Raw genomic sequence first — 19,840 nt, 5'->3', positions numbered from 1 at the left:
TAGCGTGCAGAGGTGCTTTTGGATGCCAGGCTTTGTTACAGCAGAGATCTTTTCACTCGTTGAACATCAATACTTATTTATCTGTCTGCAATCCCGACAGGCATAATGTCATTTGAACACACAGTTTGATCATTTCCAGTGCAAATGATTAAAAGTGGAAAACGGAATAAATTAAGAACACAACAGCAGCTGAATGCATGTATTCATCACTCCTTGGAAAAAAGTAATTACACTCATATTTATTATGAGGAACACAAATAAATGCTATGTCTAAAATGTACTGTGTACTCTCAAATATCATACAACTGTCATTTTTAGTGCAATTTCATTTGTTTACACCACAACTTGCTTTCCGTCCCTTTTCCAAAAGCTGCATGGAGAATGAAATTATCAAATGTTAGCCTGCAAGTGTATAAGTGTGTGTGTGTATGTAAAAAAACATATATACATACATATATATGTATATATATATATACATATGGGGGAAAAACCATGATGGTCAGCTTCACATCGTGGGCAAAAGCTGCAGATTTTCTGCACAAGTCGTCATTTTGTTTGAGCGCCGAGGTACTGAGGCGCGGCTACACGATGCAGCATGATGTTGGTCGTGGCCTTGCTGCAGGCAGCGCTGCAGCTGACCTCCTCACTAATGCTACTAAAATTTGAAGCTTTTGTCAGACTCTGTATGAATAGCGGGGCTTTTAGGCTCACAAGCTAACATTATCCTTCTGCAGTGCATCTTTCTATGGTGCTTTCCAGTCCACCACTTACAGCTGCTGCTCTCTACATTCCTATGGTCATTGCAGTTTCTCACAGTTCTGTACAGTATTGCACAATTCAAGTTCATCTACTGCCTCCAAACAGTGGTGAGGACTAATATTCGATGTCCAACGTCATAATCTGTCATAAACTGTCGTTATCCAGAGTAAATAAGACGCATTCCTTCAAGCAGGTAAAAGATTCAATTATCAAGTAATCACCCCACCGTACATTCAGTGAAACAAAGTCAAAGTAAACACCGGCTCCTGGACAGCTGACGAATTCTTCGTCTCCTTGTGGTTTTGGCGTAGCCCCCTGTCCTGACTTTGGTTTTTATGCATGTGTAGCACTGAGCACAGATACAAGTGCAGCAACACTGTGTGACCACTCGTCTCCAAGATGAAAGATTACGGTTTAAAAATGCTGTCATTCATTTACTGAGCAACCCAGTGCTGGCTATTTACAAACAGGAAATCAATGACCCACTGTTGTAACTAGAGATAAATGACTAGATATACCGATTGTGCAAATATGCCGTAGTGTCCAGTGTAGATTTTGTCAAATGAGAATCTGTCTATTAAAACTTAACACTTAAATCAGACAGAAGAGAAATAACCTAATCCCAGGCTTCACGTTGGGACTGTGCAAAGATGGGTGTTACCTTCTACTGCGATAGATTTCAGAGAGCCTTCTTTATGGATTTTAACACAGCCTGATAGAAACGCGAACACGCTTATCTCTCTGAAGGATATGATTTTTTTCAAATGCCTAAAGTATACCTCAAAATCTACACTCCTACACAGACTGAGAAAATCACATAAAATCTGCCAAAGTTTGTTCTTTGATACAAATACATCATATTCTTAATAAGGATAAACTAATAAAAAATATTCATCTGTCGTGAAATCTTTATAGGAAGAAAAAGTCACCTCTCCAAGCAGGAACTCCCTCTCACACAAAGACTAAAGTGCAGGAGCCAAGAATGCACCGTCTGCATCCATCCGGCTTAATATCAGAGTCTAGATGTAAGGCTGTCGTAATGCTCTTCTGTGATTGGTTAACTGTGAAAATCATAGTCACTAACATCTTTTTTCGCCATGTGGGTATCGTTCACGCCCACAGATCAGACAGCTGATAGATCCGATGAAGTCAAAAAACCAGGAAGTAAAAGCTTTGATCAAAACGACTGCAGAGACCTTTTTCTGTTGTAGGCATGTGGATGTATAAAGAATAAAATCAAAGTCACTTGTAGGAAATAGCCTGGCAGGGCCTGGGGCTCAAACTGGTGCCCACTGGAGTACAAAGCGTAACGGCAGCGTCTGTGACCTGCAGACACAAACAGGAGAAAGGAGCGTCAGAAACTGAGCACACAGTTTTCAGTCATCGGTGTGGCATCACGTTCATTTTCTTATTAAAAATAATGCAGATGAGGTTACAAACCTTTACATTACAAAAAACGTCTAGTTTTATAGAAAAGCAGCCTGAACACTGAAAGCTCTGTCTCCCGTTCTCCTTTAAACGAACCAGAAGCGGTCTGCGAGCGAGGAGCTCTGTGCTGATGTGGTGCTGCGAAGTCTTTGACATAAGGGCCAATCTGATTATTCAAGGATTTTAAATTCAGTTCCAGATTTAACAGGAAGTCAATATGGGAGAAATATGCTCTCTGTTTCTGGCTGGGTATCATCTGAGCAGCAATGAAAATGTATGCTGATGATACTGCCTGAGGGAAGCATGTATAATGTAAACAGGGCCGGCCGCGGCGCAGAGCCCACTGGAACCCCATAATTAACCTTAATTTGTGAAGAAGACTCCCCATTTATATTAAAAATTGGAGCATATTAAAGAGATTTGGTTCATCCGCTGCACGCAGTACATTTAAAGCCTACAGCATGCTAATCTCTGTAATAAAATATAAAGGTTTGAGGTGTCAACCTGAGGTCTAGCAGGCTCTAAGAGTATCAGCTGTAACCTTCACTAAAGCTGTTTCTGTGCTGCGATCAGCTACTCTTTCAGGAGTTTGGACATGTGGGTCAAGTGATGTCTTTATAATAATGGTTTCATTCATGCAAGCATTAAAGCCACTCAGTTTATTTAAAAGTGACAACAACTATTTATACTTTCAAGAGGTCACCATAGCAGGTACCTCCACAGATCTGATGCAGCAGATTCTTAAACTTCCTCCCTGACACATCCCAAAGCAACGTGAGTCTCCTCCTGAGCCCAAACCAAGGATTCAGCCGCCCCCTCAGTCCCAGGTTGCTTAACTAACGATCTACGAGGTCGATACACAGAAGCTAAAATGTTCTCGTCATCCAAAGACTTCTGAACCTCTGAAGTCTGATTCTGACCACACGGTGGCAAACCTGAACAGGAATCAGAGAGCAGGTCTGCTGTGTGCGAGCAGCGAGGAGCTGTGTCACGATTTTTATATCTGTTAATACATTACAATGTTTATTTTCAGTGTAATACCAGGGGGATCTATGAACGAACAATGAGAAGCTGTGTCTCATTGTGTATGGGCAAAAAGTCTATTTAAATCACAAAAAGTTACCAAAACACTTTCCAGCAGCTAAACGAATACGATTCAGTCAGATGCAGCATGCGTGTGGTTTGTGGCTGATGTGAGAAATACGCTGATTAAATCATTTCTTCGTGACGTGACAACACTGTAAAAAACAGTCCTGCATTCGTGCACAAAGAAATGGATTTGTTTGACAGTTCGATTAGTCTGATGATCCTCTGACAATATGAAGCTGCATTGACATTAGTCTTAAACAAGAGACTTTTACCTTTCACCTCAGAAAGGACTGTTCACGGCACAAATTCACTGTTCTTCACAGCCAGCGGCTGGAAAAGCCTCGACTTCCTGGTTCTGGAACATGTACTGTGAAAATAAACATGCACACGTTAAAATAAATCCCAACAGAAACGTTTCATATTATATCAAACAATTTGTTTACACAACGAATATGTGAGGACTGCACTGTACAAAACTCAGTATGAGCTAATAAATCATTCACTCATTCATGTTGTTATGAAATATCCATGCTAATAAACACCAAGGCTGTAAATGCTGGGAACAGAAAAGATTATGAACAAACGTGGCACTAAAGGGAGCTTTGAACATTTAATAAAAGGTTGTAATTTTAGTGGCTTTAAAACATCCAAAATACACCAAATCACACTTTATGTGTTCTTCATACAAAACTCTGAATTTTATGTATTTATAATTACTGAATAATCTCAGCTCAATTTTATTTACAACAACCAACTCGATGCACTTTATACTGTAAGGTAAAGACTCTACAATCACACAGAGAAAATGTCAACAATCAAGTGTTCTCATCTAAATTGAAGAGGAACAGAAGCAGGATGAAGAATGAATTAAGACTCAGACCACAAGTTAAAGTAACAGTTGTATTAAACAGAACTAGCAGGGCTCCACAGCTGGTCTTTGTGTCTTCAGTCAACATGAGTGGGCTGTGGGGGGGGGGGGGGGGGTATCTGACGCCACCCGTGTTGCACATGTGAAATATAGGATGGCAGATATAACAATGTGGTGACACAGGATCAGAAAACACTGTAATTATAAGACAGTTTAACAGAGTGCAGTGCTGGGGTTTTGTGTTTTTGTAGGATAGCAGGAACATTCAGGGTCAACAATTAGGAAAAGGCAGTTAGCAGTGGTTGATCTGAAAAAACACTTCAGATCAACATGTCTGTGAAGGTTCTCAGTCATCCAGGTCATCGTAGTCAAGGAGCTTGCAAACAAAAGCGTCTGGACTTCTTTAAGTTGCTTGAAGACGTTTCACCTCTCATTCGAGAAGCTTCTTCTGGCCAATGTTCACATTTTGGACAGAGATGGTTTGAAAGAGGCGTGAAAGAAGCCATCTATGTCCACTGTGAGCGACCATCTTTGAACAGAGGCGGGGTTTACGACACCAACTCTCTGCCATCTATAATCCAGTTTTGAGATCCCTTCCCAGACGCCTTAACGCCCACTCACATCCTGGGCCATCTGACCTCAGGAATTCACATGATAAGGTGGGGCCAGGTTTCACAATGAACACACCCGAAACTCTGGCTGATTGGGACCCACACCCAGTTTCCCACCTTGGCTCATGTGATTAGAGGATCATCAGGGGGTCCTTTTGTCCCTCTGTGGGGGGAAACTCCCACTAGGTTTATATCTGGGACTCTCCACCATTTGACCTTAGAACTGAAGAAGCTTCTCGGATGAGAGGTGAAACGTCTTCAAGCAACTTAAAGAAGTCCAGACGCTTTTCTTTGCAAGCTCCTTTGACTTCAGATCAACATTTCATGGCACTAGGTTACCATGTGACCATTCTTCAAGGCAATTTTTAAAAATGCAGATCTCTCAAAGTGGGTTTTTAAAAAGCCAGATGTTGGTGACGATGTATCGAGAAAGAGGGCTGCACCTCTGAGGCACGAAAGTGGGGGAAAATCTGACTGAAGAAACTCCAACAATAGTGACCGAGGAGAAAGCCAGAAAAGGCACAGCCTTCCAAAGTGTTCCCAAAACCTTCACTGCTTGAGCTGGCAGCAGACATTTAGCCAGAGTTGGGTTGGTCTGCAGTGCATGGACAAATTATGTTTATTTACTTCAAAAGAAGTTTCAACTCCAGCAGACACACGAGCAGGTTTCCCCTGCTGCTGTAGATCATTCCAAAGTATCATGGTGACTGATTGATGAGAACCCCAAGGCTTGAGAGGAGAGAAACTTTGTGCTACAGGGTCTGAACATACTCATTTTTACCCCCACACAAGAGTGCTGGCACCACAGGAAAGGCTGAGATGCTTTACAAAATAAGAGACTGGGGAGCTCCGGTGTCAGAGTCAGTTCATCATCACAGACTGGAGGCTGAGCAGGAACCAGTGTTTTTAAAATGTTCACAGGAACCAATCAGCAGGTGACACATCAATAGACCAGCCCATGGGATCAACCAATCAGGAGGAGATCTGCAGAAGACTCTCAAAGATCCTCAAAGGTGGAGAGGTCTCATACAAAACATCATAAACTCCAGTGAATATGAGGCTGTAAGAAGAATATTTTGTCCTCCTGCAGCTGCTGGTAGTGAGAGCTTCCCACAAGGTGAACGGTATAAAAACATCTGGAGTTTGTATCAGAGTCACATTCTGCTTCCTTAAGTGTCTCTGTCACAGAGCAGTATGGAGCTGCTGTAGTAAAGCTCCACCTGCTGGGGCTTTTTCACACTGCACTGATGTGACTGATCCTGTTACAGCATTCACTTTGTAGCTGATCAGTGTTTTCACACTGATGCACATCATCGTAGTGAAACTGAAGCACTTGTGTTGCTGTGCGGAAAAATGTCTAAGAATCAGATGAACATTGAATTTAATGTTACTGAAACTGGAAATAAAATAGAAGATGCAAGTCTCTCCATCATCGCCACGTGCTTGCTCGTAGGGGATTGTTGGGTATTTTCAATATTATTGAGCTGGTTTACCTCCCAGTGACTAAAGCTTTGAGAGTCACATGACTAAACTTACTGGTTTGAGGTTGGGCTCCATCTCTGTGAAGTTCCACTCAGTCAGAGGCAGACTTAGACTGAAAGGCTAGAAGAAACAGGGGGGAAGCAGCATAATGATATGAATACAATAATACACTCCACTGGCTGCTGTCTATAATCATTAGGGATGGGTACCGGTATCATGGCACCGGTTCTGACATAAACGGTAGTAACCAGACCGAAAAGCAGAGCACATTTCGGTGCTTTATTTCTTCTTTTTTTTTTACTGAGATGTCACACACTTTGGATTCTAGCCAATCATTTTACGTTTCCGAGGATAGTAGGCGGGGCCAGGTACGTACGTTCTTTTAGAGCAGAGCTACAGATTAAAAATGCCCAAGGCGAAGCGGTCAAAGTCTGGCTGTACTTCACAGCAAAAGATGCAAACTCAGCAGCAACAAGTGCTTTAAGCTGATACTGTGATACTGTCAAAGGAGGTAACACCTTGAATCAGATGAAACACCTGGCGACGCATAGCGTTTTTTTAAAGCCGAGAAATGCGCCGTATTTGATAGCTTGCTACGAGACCTCACACCGAGCACATCTACTGCGGGTGTGGTGCCTGTTATCGGACCCGGAGTTAGCAACATCCCCCAAAAACCCGAAGAGGAGAGCCCTGGCCCCTAGCCCTGCCAGTGTAGCAGAAATGATGAGGATGATGATGCAGCAGCAGCTGTTCTTCTCTGCGTGAGTAGCTTAATGTTGTTCGTGTGTAATTTACGTTGAGTAGGCTAACCACGTTATTACATTAATGCATGTAAGGTGAACTAGCAAACACCGTCGTAGTTACATGCGGCTGTCCTCTTGTTTGATGGCAGATACTCCCTTCACCCTGGCCAAAAAGGCTAAAATGACCAAAGAAAAAGTGGAAAACAGCTAAACTTTGGACAAAGTTTGTTTTTTCCATTGTTTAAGCACTGCTTCCAGCCAAGAGTGATGCCATAAATCCCCCATAGCTGCAGAAAAGGCTAACATTGTTATCTTTTTACAAAAAACAGCTGAACATGAGAGGTTTTTGGACAAAGTTGGTGTTCTTGATTCTTTAAGCACCGGTTCGAGCACCGGTTCGAGCACCGTTTAAGCACCGGCACCGTTTCAAAAGTACCGGTTTGGTACTGGTATCAGATAAAACCTAAACGATACCCATCCCTAATAATCATCAAACTGACATCGGTCAGCCTGATGTCGCAAATATCTACTGACATCCATGACAGCACTGGTCCCAGCTTCCACAGCGTTTTGCTGATGGCTCCTAAGAAGCAGATGCTGCAGCTCCTCCAGACTCATGTCCACATTCTCCACTGTGTCTGCAACCTCAGCTCTGCACACACACATGGAGGATGTGTTATACAATTCATACACCTCACAGTACTTTTCTGTTGCATTACATTTTTCATGACTTCGTCCACCTGTGAGCACCTACCTCTCCAGAGCAGGTCTCTTGCTCCTCCTCTCCAGCATGGAGCCTACAGAGCCCCTCCCCTCCAGAACAGATTGGACCATTGCAACAGGAAGGACAGGTGGTTCAGAGGAGCACACCTCACACGGGGAGGTCAACGCTACAGCCTCTCCTCCCGTTACACTGCTTCCTTTTCCTCCCCCTCGTACCCCTGGACTCACAGGCTCCTCTTTGATCAGCATCATGCACTTCTCCCTACAAGCAGAGTCACACGTTGTGTGTTAAAAGTAGCTTTTAATAGTGAGCCAAGAAAGTCACACATGGATCTCCTACCTAGTCTCATCAGGCTGCATCTGCAGAGCCATGCTCGCCTGAGACATATCAGTAACATCGGATATAATCGGTCCTCCTGCAAGTCCGCTAGCAGAGCAGGAAGCAGTATCACTGGATGGCTGAGGGCAAAGAGGAGAGGACTGTGATGCATGTTTGCTCTAATAAATTTAGCACCAATGAAGTTGAAGATTTTCAGGATGCTTGTATTTAGTTAAAAAAACAAAACAACACACAACCTAGAATCTGTTCAAACATATCTGGTTGTGAGCCCACATAAATGCTTTTGGTTCCTGAAAACAGTTGAAGTCAGAATTTCGTTGGACTCGTTTAGACCTTTTTTCAACTTCAACACTTCTGTGATTGTTGCCTTTGCAGCAGAGCCTGTATGTAACAGTCCTTTACAGACTCATGTGTTTGACCTCGGACTGCAGTGAAGCACATCGGTGGCCCCCTAAATCTGTCACTGCACATTGCTTCCCCCTAGTGGTGACGTACAGTAACAGCTGGATTGATGGCGCTGGAGTGTTAGGATATGTATTCAAACAGATGAGGACAAAATGATTAACCCCTCCTATTAAAGGTTAAAAAGTGCATCAGTTATAAACACGCTTGTCTAAAATGGAAAAAAATAATTGTTGATGTTCATAAAATAGGAGATGGATCCAAAGTTATCATTGCAAGTATCATGAACTGGAGTGAGAAGTTTCATCAAAGAAAGCTGGACAGTAAAGAGCCAGTCTGTCAGAGGTAGGAAGCAAAAGATTTCAAAGAAGGAAACTAGTGAGAGATGTGTTTACAGCAGAAGAACGACCGAGACACTGGTGAATGACTTGGCCGAGTTGGGAACTGAAGTCTCAAAGAAGATAATCACGAGAAGCCTGCACAGGAACAAAACTCCACTTCTTCAGAAGAGACGTCTTCAAGCCAGAAGACTTTGGTCAGATAAGACAAAACTAGAGCTCTTTGGCTAGAAACACTACTTATATCTGAAGAGGCCTCTCCTGTTTGAAGAGCCACCTCCACAGGACAAGACTCAGTGGTCCATCTGCATCTAAAGGTCAAAGGTCACTCTTTTGAGGACGCCAGTGTTCACATCTTAGACAGAGAGGACAGATGGTTTGAAAGAGGAGTGAAAGAAGCATCTATGTCCACTGTGAGCGACCATCTTTGAACAGAGGCGGGGTTTACGACACCAACTCTCTGCCATCTATAATCCAGTTTTGAGATCCCTTCCCAGACGCCTTAACGCCCACTCACATCCTGGGCCATCTGACCTCAGGAAATCACATGATAAGGTGGGGCCAGGTTTCACAATGAACACACCTGAAACTCTGGCTGATTGTGACCCACACCTGTTTTCACACCTTGGCTCGTGGGATTAGGTAGAGGATCAATAGGGAGTCCATGACCCTCTTGGGGGAACACTCCCACAGGGCTTAAATCTGGGACTCTCCACCATGAGAGGTGAAACATCTTCAAGCATCTCCAGATGCTTTTCTTCCCAAGCTCCTTAGACAACCCCAAGGACACCATTCCCACAGTGAGACACAACTGTGGGGAGTTGGGAAAGATAACAGAAGATTTTGAAAGAAAACCTCAAGCACTCCACAGTGAAGAACTACCTGCAGAAGGCCAAAGTGAATGTTATTGAATGGCTTGCACAATGCACTGATTTAAATCCCACTGAAGTTCTTCAGACTGAGGTAAATGCAAGAAGAGACCATCAAACATGGAGAAGCCTGAGAGCTTAGCCAAAGAAGAATGGGCTGTGATATTTCAGGCGATGTAGGTGCGAGTTGCCAAAACCTACAACAAAAGAATAGAATCTATTATCCAGCAAAAATGATATGATTCATTATTAGTATCAGAGGTGCTAATGATTCTGTCCTCATCTGTATAATAAATTATGATTTAACACAGTAGCTGTCATGGTTCTACATTTAGATTCATCAGTATTGGGAAGTGTGTATGTACTCGATCAGTTGGTTTTAAAGGTCATTTTAGAATCGCACATAGCCGAGCACTTAGGAAGGCCAGCTGTTTACCTCACAGCTGATTTGACTGCATGTTGCTACCAGCGCTGTTTGTGCTGAATGTGGAAGGTCAGCAGCAGCACAGCAGATTATTAATTATAGTTCCCAGTAAAATGTGTCCACACGGTACTTTCAACAAACTGAAAACCAGACTTGAGGTGTGTCGTTCTCACCGACTGGATGTAGAAGGGCTCGTGGATGGCTTCCATCTGGTGACTATGGCTGAACTTGGAGGCAGGAGGGCTGGGAGAGCCATCGTCCAACATCAGAGGCCTGGAGGAAGCGTTATTGTTTCACTAAGTTATAAAACAGTAGTAATATCAGCTACGCACAATGATCATCAATGTACTAATTAACAAATGGTTAATTGGTGTGACTGGAGCAGACGTCTGTTTGTCTGTGGTGTTTACACTGAAACCTGCTGAATGCTACAGTTCTTTTCGACCCGTCTTTGTTACACGGCTTCATGTAATTAACAATGCTGTGTCACAAGATTCAGTCTTTCAAGAGCTCATGTGCTCCTTCGGTTTTGTATTTATTAACCAACAAGTCCATGCAGCAAACACATGGTTGTGTGTGTGTGCTTTATATCCACGGATAATAATCTCAACACTGAAGGGCAAAGTCAGCTGGCAGCAGCCAGTGGTGTGCTAGACCCCACCTCCACTGTTTTAAATCATTAAACTGGACCTCTGTGATGTGTATGTGGAATGTTTTTAATGGATTAACCAACAAACTGTATGCTTGTCTGTGGTGATACAGACCATCCAAGGAATCTGTGCTTCAGTTTACATGCTAACACTGTAACTATGATGGCAAACATGCTAGACTTGTGCACATGTTAAGACCCATGCAGAAATGAGCTCGAAGCTTTTTTAAAAGGTTAATTTTGGAGCAAGGAAACTTGCAGTGAGAGTAGATGAACTAGGACACAAAACCCAGATTGTGGAAGTGTATGAAAAAAAAGACACACATTTCTGCAAAGCATACATCTGAACTCTTCCCGACCCAGAAATACACATTTCTTTGGCACTTTTGTGTTGCGGCGTGCCGTTGCTTTCTCACGTCGGCCTCGTTCACTCTCAGTAACAAAGCTGAACCAGCATTTTACACACACAGCCTGTCGTGCAGGGTCGCGCACCCTGCTCTGCCTTCACTGTGTGTGTGTGTTTGTGTCTGACTGACTGATTCAGCACTTGTCTCCATTCACATCGCTTGTTGAGTTCGATTATTCAGTTTGTCAGCTGAGCCAGCCCTTCCCTCTGCCCCACTGTGGCCCTGTTTGTCTCACTTTTGTTGATTGCTCTACTGTGCGCCCGTGTGTGTTTGTGCACGGCTCTGTGTGTGTAGGTGTGTGTCTACTCACAGCTTTCTCTTTAGGCCCACAGTGCTGGGTGTGTTGGACTGCATCTGGCTGAACAGAAACTGAATCAGCTGGCAAAGACAGAACGAGCATGTGTGAATCAGCAGCTCACACAGGAAAACATCACCAACTCTCATTTTTACCTTCAGATATAAACAGAACAGGAAACTGAGAGACACGAGCCCTAACCTCCCCGCTCACATGTTCAGACGATGAACCTTTGTGTTTCTCAGGTCTGATGGTCTGAACATTTTCACTTTATAAACTGATTCATCTTTTTGTGAATCAGACATGCAGCAAAAGTGCTGATGCTTCAAGTAACAATCCAGTAAGCTAGCTGACGGTGTTAAAACAGCACTCTATCAAAGCAAAGGAAACAATGCTTTATGACGCCAGAACATTTACCTTCAACTCTAAAACAAAAAGTTCAAAAGAAATACTGTAAAACACTGTGATACAAGTGCCGTCGGTCCTGCATTCAAACGTCTCACAAATTTATACATAAATCACCTTAGCTGTGAAAAGAACTTCATTTACTTTCCACCACAGCGACGAACCCACAGAGAACAAACATCCACTGTGTAGTTTGAATAACGTCTGGAAGGAAAATTATACTCCTGCTGCCGACCTCTGGCAGGTTTCATCAGTTACAAAGATGCTGGAAGCTCAGCGATAACAGAAAGAAACGGTAACATCACCGAAATATAGCTTTGAAGTATTTGTTCAGTGTTTATTCCTTTAGAGTGGAAGATACATGTGAAATACAGAAGCGTGAATGGTAAATGGCCTGTATTTGTACAGCGCTTTACTCGTCCCTAAGGACCCCAAAGCGCTTTACACATCCAGTCATCCACACATCCACACACTGGTGATGGCAGCTACATTGTAGCCACAGCCACCCTGGGGTGCACTGACAGAGGTGAGGCTGCCGGACACTGGCGCCACCAGGCCCACCACGACCGAGACTGTCCAAGCCGGGGCTCGAACCAGCAACCTTCCGATTACAAGGCGAACTCCCAACTCTTGAGCCACGACCGCCCCGTGAGTCAAACGTGAAGGCAAAAACTTTCATTACTTACTTTTGTATCTGTGTTTTACATAAACATATAAATGCATCATGAGTACCCATAGACTGACCTTGTTCATGACTTTCTGTTGCTGCGTGTGGTTCTGTCTCAGTGACACCACCTCCCGCCACAGCACCTCATTCTGCCTGCAAACGGAGGGGAAACACTGCAGAGATCAGAAAGGCGGAACGAGCAGAACGAATGCGAAACATTACAAGTACGACCTGAACGTTTTGTTATAGCCACCTGTTTATAGACTAATTACGTTTTTAATAAGCAGAGTTAAAAACTGGGTTTCGATGTGATGCAAAGAAAAGAGCACAGTCGATTCTTCCATGTAGGTTTTTTTCACTACTTTAGGTTCATTCAGGTTAATCTCACGAGCATGCGTGCTTCAGGCACAAGCAGTGTTTCATTTAACCTGTCAGGCATCAGTGCACAGCAGAAATCTTTCAGCCAAACATGCTCAACAAGTTTAATCATGTGCAATCTCTATAATGTATTTATGACTCTATTAGCTGTCTTTTCCTCCATTTGCCTAAAAACAATCCACCCTGAGGAAATGAAGATTCTGTCTTTGTTTTGTTGATGTGCAAAAGAAGAAAAGTTTAAATAGTTGTGTTGGTTAAATCCCAAATTTCCCTCAATGTGGAAATGTGTGCAGGGTAGCTAAAGGAAGCAATGGCGTCACGTCGACATAAACACACAGCGATGATGTTCATCATCCACCTGCTGACACACTGACTTTCTGTGATGGATGTCCACACCATTGCTCACATACATATGCACGCACCTGTGTTCACGTGTGCTCACCTTTCTGAGAAGATTACCAGTGGTTACCGATGTGTGTGTGTGTGTGTGTTAGTCAGGTGAGCAGGTGAACATTCTCTTCTCTCATTAACAAACAATACGGAGCACAAAGCAGCCACACAACAGGCACAGCAGCTCTGTTCAGTAACAATAGTGTGTAGAAAAAAAGTGAGGTCATCTACTTAGCAAGAGAAACAAAACACAGGTTAGCTGCTGCTCTGACACAATCCCTGTCTTCAACATGGGCCAGCAATGTGTGAGTGTGTGGGTCAGATGACCACGAGCGGACATCGCTGTAGCATGGCTGTATTTATTTTACCAAAAACAAGTTCAGAGGACAAATAAAAAAAATGTTTTTAACTAGAAAAATGTGAAATATTTTTTCAAGGAGACAGAAGAGTCAGGAAGGGCATCGTTTCTCTGCCAGTGTAAAACTGAACAAGGACATTTTATGCAGCCCAACAAGCGTCAGTCATGTTTCTGGGCTCCACACAGACATCATACTTTTCAGCTCCCTCAGAGGTTAAAATGTTAAAATAAATAAAAACAGGATCACAACGATCCAAAAGGGCTAACTGTTTTTATTTAGGTGTCTACGCTTTAATAATTGTTAGTTAATATGAAAGACTGTGCTTATATTCTTCCAGAGAACAGCACAACACTCTTCCACAATCACAGTAATTCACATTCAAATTTCAGTCAAATATAAACTATTAAACGTTTCTGTGCTTACACGTGTTTATGACTGTAATAATCTACAAATGTAGTTTTTGCACCTACAGTAAAATAAACAAAGTGATTTTGCAGAACGTCTGATGCTCCAGTTCACACTGGACTGAAACGTGTGTCTGAAACTTCAGGCTTTGAGTCAAAGGGAACTTTTTTCAGCACGTTTGTGCGAATCGTCTGAAGTTGAGTGTTTTTATTTTCTGCTGCACTAAAATCCCTTTTACCTAAAAATCTGTTGAACTTTTGAAACAGTGTCGCCTCTGTGACAATGACAAATCAAAATCAAGAAGGGGCGGGACTTGTGATATCAGTTCGCACAGACCCACACAGACACACACAGACACACAGACCCACACAGACACACACAGACACACACAGACACACACAGACCCACACAGACACACACAGACACACAGACCCACACAGACACACACAGACACACAGACACACACAGACACACAGACACACACAGACCCACACAGACACACACAGACACACACAGACACACAGACCCACACAGACACACACAGACACACACAGACCCACACAGACACACACAGACACACACAGACCCACACAGACACACACAGACACACAGACACACACAGACACACACAGACCCACACAGACACACACAGACACACAGACCCACACAGACACACACAGACACACAGACACACACAGACACACAGACACACACAGACCCACACAGACACACACAGACACACACAGACACACAGACCCACACAGACACACACAGACACACACAGACCCACACAGACCCACACAGACACACAGACACACACAGACACACACAGACCCACACAGACCCACACAGACACACACAGACACACACGTCCTGTACTCACTGCTTCATGTCCTGCATCTGACACTCCATGTTGTCCTGTTGTGTCCTGAGAAGCTGGACTTCGTACAGCAGCTTACTGAGGTCCTCCTGACGAACTTTAGTCTCTTCACTCTTCACTATGGACACCTGAAAACATGATGCATTCTGGGTAACTCATTTCCAAACTAACATTATGTTGTGTGTTCAGGTAAAAACACCTCAAATGATGAATAACTCCAGCAATTATCAAGCATCAATATCAGGTCCATTTTTCTCACTTTCCCACAAATGCAAAGGAAAAATCACATTTCTCATTTTTGAATGATTTGAATTATATGTTAAGATAAATCATAAGAACTTTGGCATAGAATTAATTTATGACAACAGAAATACTACAGTTCTACGGGCGTTTTACACGAATGGTAGTTCATGTCCACAAACTACACCAATGCTGTGTTTTCATGTCACGTTTTAAAATCTCCTTTATGTGAAAATTTGAACAGTGTTCAGTGAAAAAAGCTGCGCCTGAACTCTTGAAGTATGATGTTGTCACTGGATGTCCAGAGCTGAGGGAGATGGTTTGTTACAGACTGATATAAAAAGAAAACAATGATTTCTGTTTCTCAGATGTCTTTTTGTAAGAGAGAAATAATATTTTTTGTGCAAAACCCCTCTCTAAACGTGCAGCTTCACCTAACTGGACCAATAGCAAGGTCTTGGACTTTGGTCAAAGCACCACACTGTTATTGGCTTTGATAGAAGCGTCGTCTAAGGAACTTGAAAAGAAAAGCATCTGGACTGGATCTTAATAATTTTTATGAAGGAAAACAAACAATTTAGCATAATGAAGAACTCCTTCAGAGACATTGCTCCTATCTGCATCCATACCTTTCTTTTGATGTGTTCCAGCATGTGCTCATGTCCCTGGAGGAAGTACAGATGTTGGAACTCTGTATCGTCTCTCTCAGGTTTCACCAAACCACTCTGCTCGATGTTTACCACCTTACGAAAACCATCTATAAGCAAAAAGTAGGACTGATAAATAAATGGAGAATGAAGAGGAGAGGAGAGGAGAGGAGAGGAGAAACTCACACATGTTGAGTTGCCGGACGAAGCTTGCCATGTTGTTGTGTTTAAAATATTTGGGCAAAACCTCCTTAGCAAAGCGACCCTGGTCAAACACATGGAAACTAGTCCCAGTCTGAAACAGAGAAAACACAGAAATGCAGAATCAGTTTTCAGGATCTCTGTGCATAGCTAATCCAGCACTGAGAGAAATACATCATTCATGTGCGTACTAATCTGTACTGAATCGTTTTTGTGTTGCAAACATTAGCGTACGGCAGCTCAGTGTGACAGGAAACACCGCTGTGATGTACTTTTCCTCAGATCAACCAAAAACATGAAGAAACTGAAGATCAGGTTAACTTTTAGCGGTTACCATCGTGCTGCGTTTGATTCCATCTCTGGATTTCACAGACATCCAGGTAAGCTCTTACAAGTAGCTGAGTTAACTTTAAATAATAATACGTTATGAGTTATTAAATAATACTAACAATAGGGAGTCATCTGGAAAACTGGCCGATGCCGGGGTTCGTCTACAGATGACTGATCCCAATAATAACACATTTTAATCAGAACTAGCAGTGAGTAACGCCAGTAACGCAGCGCAGCACAAACTCGGTGTAAACATGAAAGTAAATGTTTGTCTATTTGGGAATTTGGTGTTTTGGTCAAGCAGAGAGTCTGTCAGTGATAAAATGCAACATCACTGTTTGAAACCAGGTGAAATCAACGTTATATGGATGCTGCATGTATTGGGGAACATTAAATGAATAACAACAGAACTTTTACCCAGTTTTTGCCCATTTTTGTCCTTTTTTTTCTTACCAGCAGGTATAAATTTGTACATTTTACCGAAATTCCGAAATTTTTGCGTTTCCGTGTGGACGAGGAATACGGAGTTGGTCACGCAGCGTCAAAGGTATGTGCCTTTTTCACGTCACACTGTGGCCACGTTATTGTTTACAGGAGATGAATCGCAGAATGGCAGATAGAGACAAAATACTGTTAATCTGACTGTCTGCAGGTTTACACGCAGTTACTGTCCCTCCATTTACAAAGGCAGAGGCGTCACCGTGTCATTATTTTACATGTAGTTGTTTTTTGTCCTGTGTAATAATGTTCAACATTGCTGTCAATACATTTTTAAAAAATGCCTCTCTGTGCAAAATGGGTGTAAAAACATAAACAGCTGTGGGATCCTGTTTGTCCGTGATTTGAACCGAGGGAACAAACTGTGGCAGGATCAGCCTGATGTTATTTGTATCCTGCTGTAACTTTACTGTATACAGAGCAAACATCTCCAACATGTCAGGAGCAGTTAGTCATTACAACAAGTGTTTGTGAACTAAAAATCAAGGATGTGGGATCCTGTTTGTCCGTGATTTGAACAGCCCAGCGCTGCTCCCGACACAGGGAAAACCAACCCTGCAGGGAGACCTACCTCAGCACCTGTGCAGGTGAAGCCAAAGGGAAGATTTGCTTCACCATATTTTCTAGTCTTTGGCTTAGAATGAAGTTGGTTTGGAAACATATTCAGCGATGCTTCATCTCCTGCTTTGCGTTTGTGTGGGCGCCCCGTGCTAGCAGTGTCCAAGCGTCCCCCCCTTTCATACCGCGCCCCCCCCCCCCCCCCCCCCCCCCCCCTGCAATGGCTCAGCGCCCCACACTTTGGGAAGGTCTGCTGTAACTAAACGTTACACGCTTTGAAGGGGGTAACGCTTTTGTTAGCGGCTTTTGTTTGCATTTGTTAAAATAACTCAAACATGGATGAGCAGTGAGCTTTACATGCACAGCGGTGTTCTCGAGGACACATGGCAGAGCCTCTGTGCTGGATTTGTGATCATACTCGATGCCTTCACACTACACAAATAGATTTTTGTTACTATTTCAGATTAACAGAAATATTTACTTTACGATACTGTTCAAAGCTTTAGTCCACTGATGGAGTTACTTGTTACATAGGATCAATATCAGAAATGCAACTACTTAACAAGCTAAACAACCCAATAACAAAGCCTTGATACTGAAACCACTAAGTCACCACCAAATAAAGATCTTGCAATCGTACAATAAAGACATGTAGGATTTTTTGTACTGTTAAAGCTGCAACATCAGCTTCAACAGTTTCCCCAGAGCTTTAACAAGCTGGTCAGTCTCTCATAGACAACCTATGCCATATTCACTTCTTATATATACTGTACTAAAAATTAATATTAAGTAGTAACCATTAATATTAATGTAGATGTGACTCACGGCACTCCAGCAGATAAGGTGGTTGGTGTCTGGGTCCTCAACCAGGGTCCACAGCTTAGTTAGAAAGGCTGGAACATTACTAGTGTAGCTGCCATCCACACCAACCGCACCTGGAGACTCCTGCATAATGGCACCTGTCCGCTTCCAAGGCCTCTCACGAGGGAACAGAGTGTGCGAATGTATGAGGGTGCGTGTGTGTTTGTCTATATATGTGCACGCTCCCAGACTAGTCCATGTTTGAGAAACTCCTCTTCTGATGATCCCTTACTGATAATCCCAAGTTTGTCTCAGTGTCTTCGAGTCCATCTCAGTCAGCCGTGCGTCTCGCCGCGTGCTTCGTTTGTTTAATGAGTGTTTTTAAAATCTTCCTTCAGCCTGCTTTTCTCTTCCACTCTCCTCTCACTGTCCTCAGTACCACATCATCCATCCAGCTGAAAGCCATCACAGAAGGTCCATGTCAGCACACACACATGCACAATCCCGCCCCCCACCCCGGCCTCCCGCCCAGTCAAACAATACAGCATCCACACAAAAGCTTCAATAACACAGTGCTGTCCTACCATCAAAAGGCTACTGGTAAAAGTGAACAGCGTGCAGTGTGCCTTTATGTCAGCCAGAAAAGACAGAATTGATTCATTTGTGAGCATATCTTAAATATCTTTGTGTCATTATTAAGTACACATGTAACTCTTGTACAGTAAAACCACAGCAACAGACCAACTTTTTAATCATCTGAGTGAATCACAAACGAATGATGACTCGTGTCAGATATCTATCACTGCGGGTTTCATCTCAAGAGATTAAGTCCTTCTGTCGTTAAGTTCCAAAATCAGGCCACATTTTTAAAAGTACACAAAAAATTATTAGCAGTTCACCAGCAGATTCCCGTTTGACTAATGAGGAAGCACGCTCCGGCTCCCCGGAGGAGCCAATCATTCACCTCTAAACTATAATGTTGACCAAGCAGTAATGTCCAGGGCAGAAATATGAAGCCTACACAAAAGTGTCAGAAACTGCTGACACAAGTGTAGTCAACAGCTCTCTGCTAAACTTAGAAGTTGTTATGTGTGTGTGGGTTGCACACATACAGTTTATGGATGCAGCTTTCTACCCAGACTGCTAGCCTCAGTGGATAGCTTAGCACTCCATCCTCCTGTCCACATATAAATGGTAGTTTTATCTTCGTTTTGTATCTGAGTTTGTAGAATAAAGAACAGACTCATTAACTGATCAGTCACAGGTCAAAGGTCTTGACTATATTTGGTAACTGTTATCTCCAAAACCTCCAAAAAACAAAAAGTGCAAACTAATAGAAGACATCTTAGTGACCATGTCTGTCTTTCATGTTGAGGATGTAAAGGATAAATTTGTTAATGCTCAAAGACTATTAGCTATTGTTTATTTCAACTTCACACCAACAACCTCGCAAAAAACCCACACGTAGCATTTTGTGAAACTGAAGGATAATGAAGGGTAGCCTGTAATCTTCTGGTGGTTAGTAAGAACCAGAGAGACCATTTGACATCTTTTGTGCAGCAGCACAGAAAGCACGAAGGCTTCTGGTCTAACAAACCCTCCACTGACACTGAGGAAGTTTCTGCCCCTCCTCAAAAAGCACCGATGACAGGTT

The 19,840-nt window shown here is 43.0% G+C and overlaps 1 protein-coding gene across 1 annotated transcript; it reads right to left on the bottom strand.

The window, feature by feature from the left end:
* Nucleotides 1-1,922: 1,922 nt before the first annotated feature.
* Nucleotides 1,923-18,336, bottom strand: hsf4 (heat shock transcription factor 4; the record flags this gene model as incomplete). The annotated part of the gene is made up of 13 exons (XM_080875299.1): nt 1,923-2,085; nt 3,549-3,643; nt 6,292-6,357; nt 7,515-7,632; nt 7,735-7,965; nt 8,044-8,162; nt 10,250-10,349; nt 11,443-11,510; nt 12,577-12,652; nt 14,915-15,039; nt 15,781-15,908; nt 15,985-16,093; nt 18,211-18,336. 12 exons carry the CDS (start codon nt 18,334-18,336, stop codon nt 3,584-3,586), a joined length of 1,326 nt encoding a protein of 441 aa, XP_080731425.1. The 3' UTR covers nt 1,923-2,085; nt 3,549-3,583.
* Between the last annotated feature and the right edge of the window lie 1,504 nt (nt 18,337-19,840).

Source organism: Rhamphochromis sp. 'chilingali' (genome assembly GCF_963969265.1).
Source record: "Rhamphochromis sp. 'chilingali' genome assembly, chromosome: 2".
NCBI lineage: Eukaryota > Metazoa > Chordata > Actinopteri > Cichliformes > Cichlidae > Rhamphochromis > Rhamphochromis sp. 'chilingali'.
This window is presented reverse-complemented; position numbering and strand designations above follow the sequence as displayed.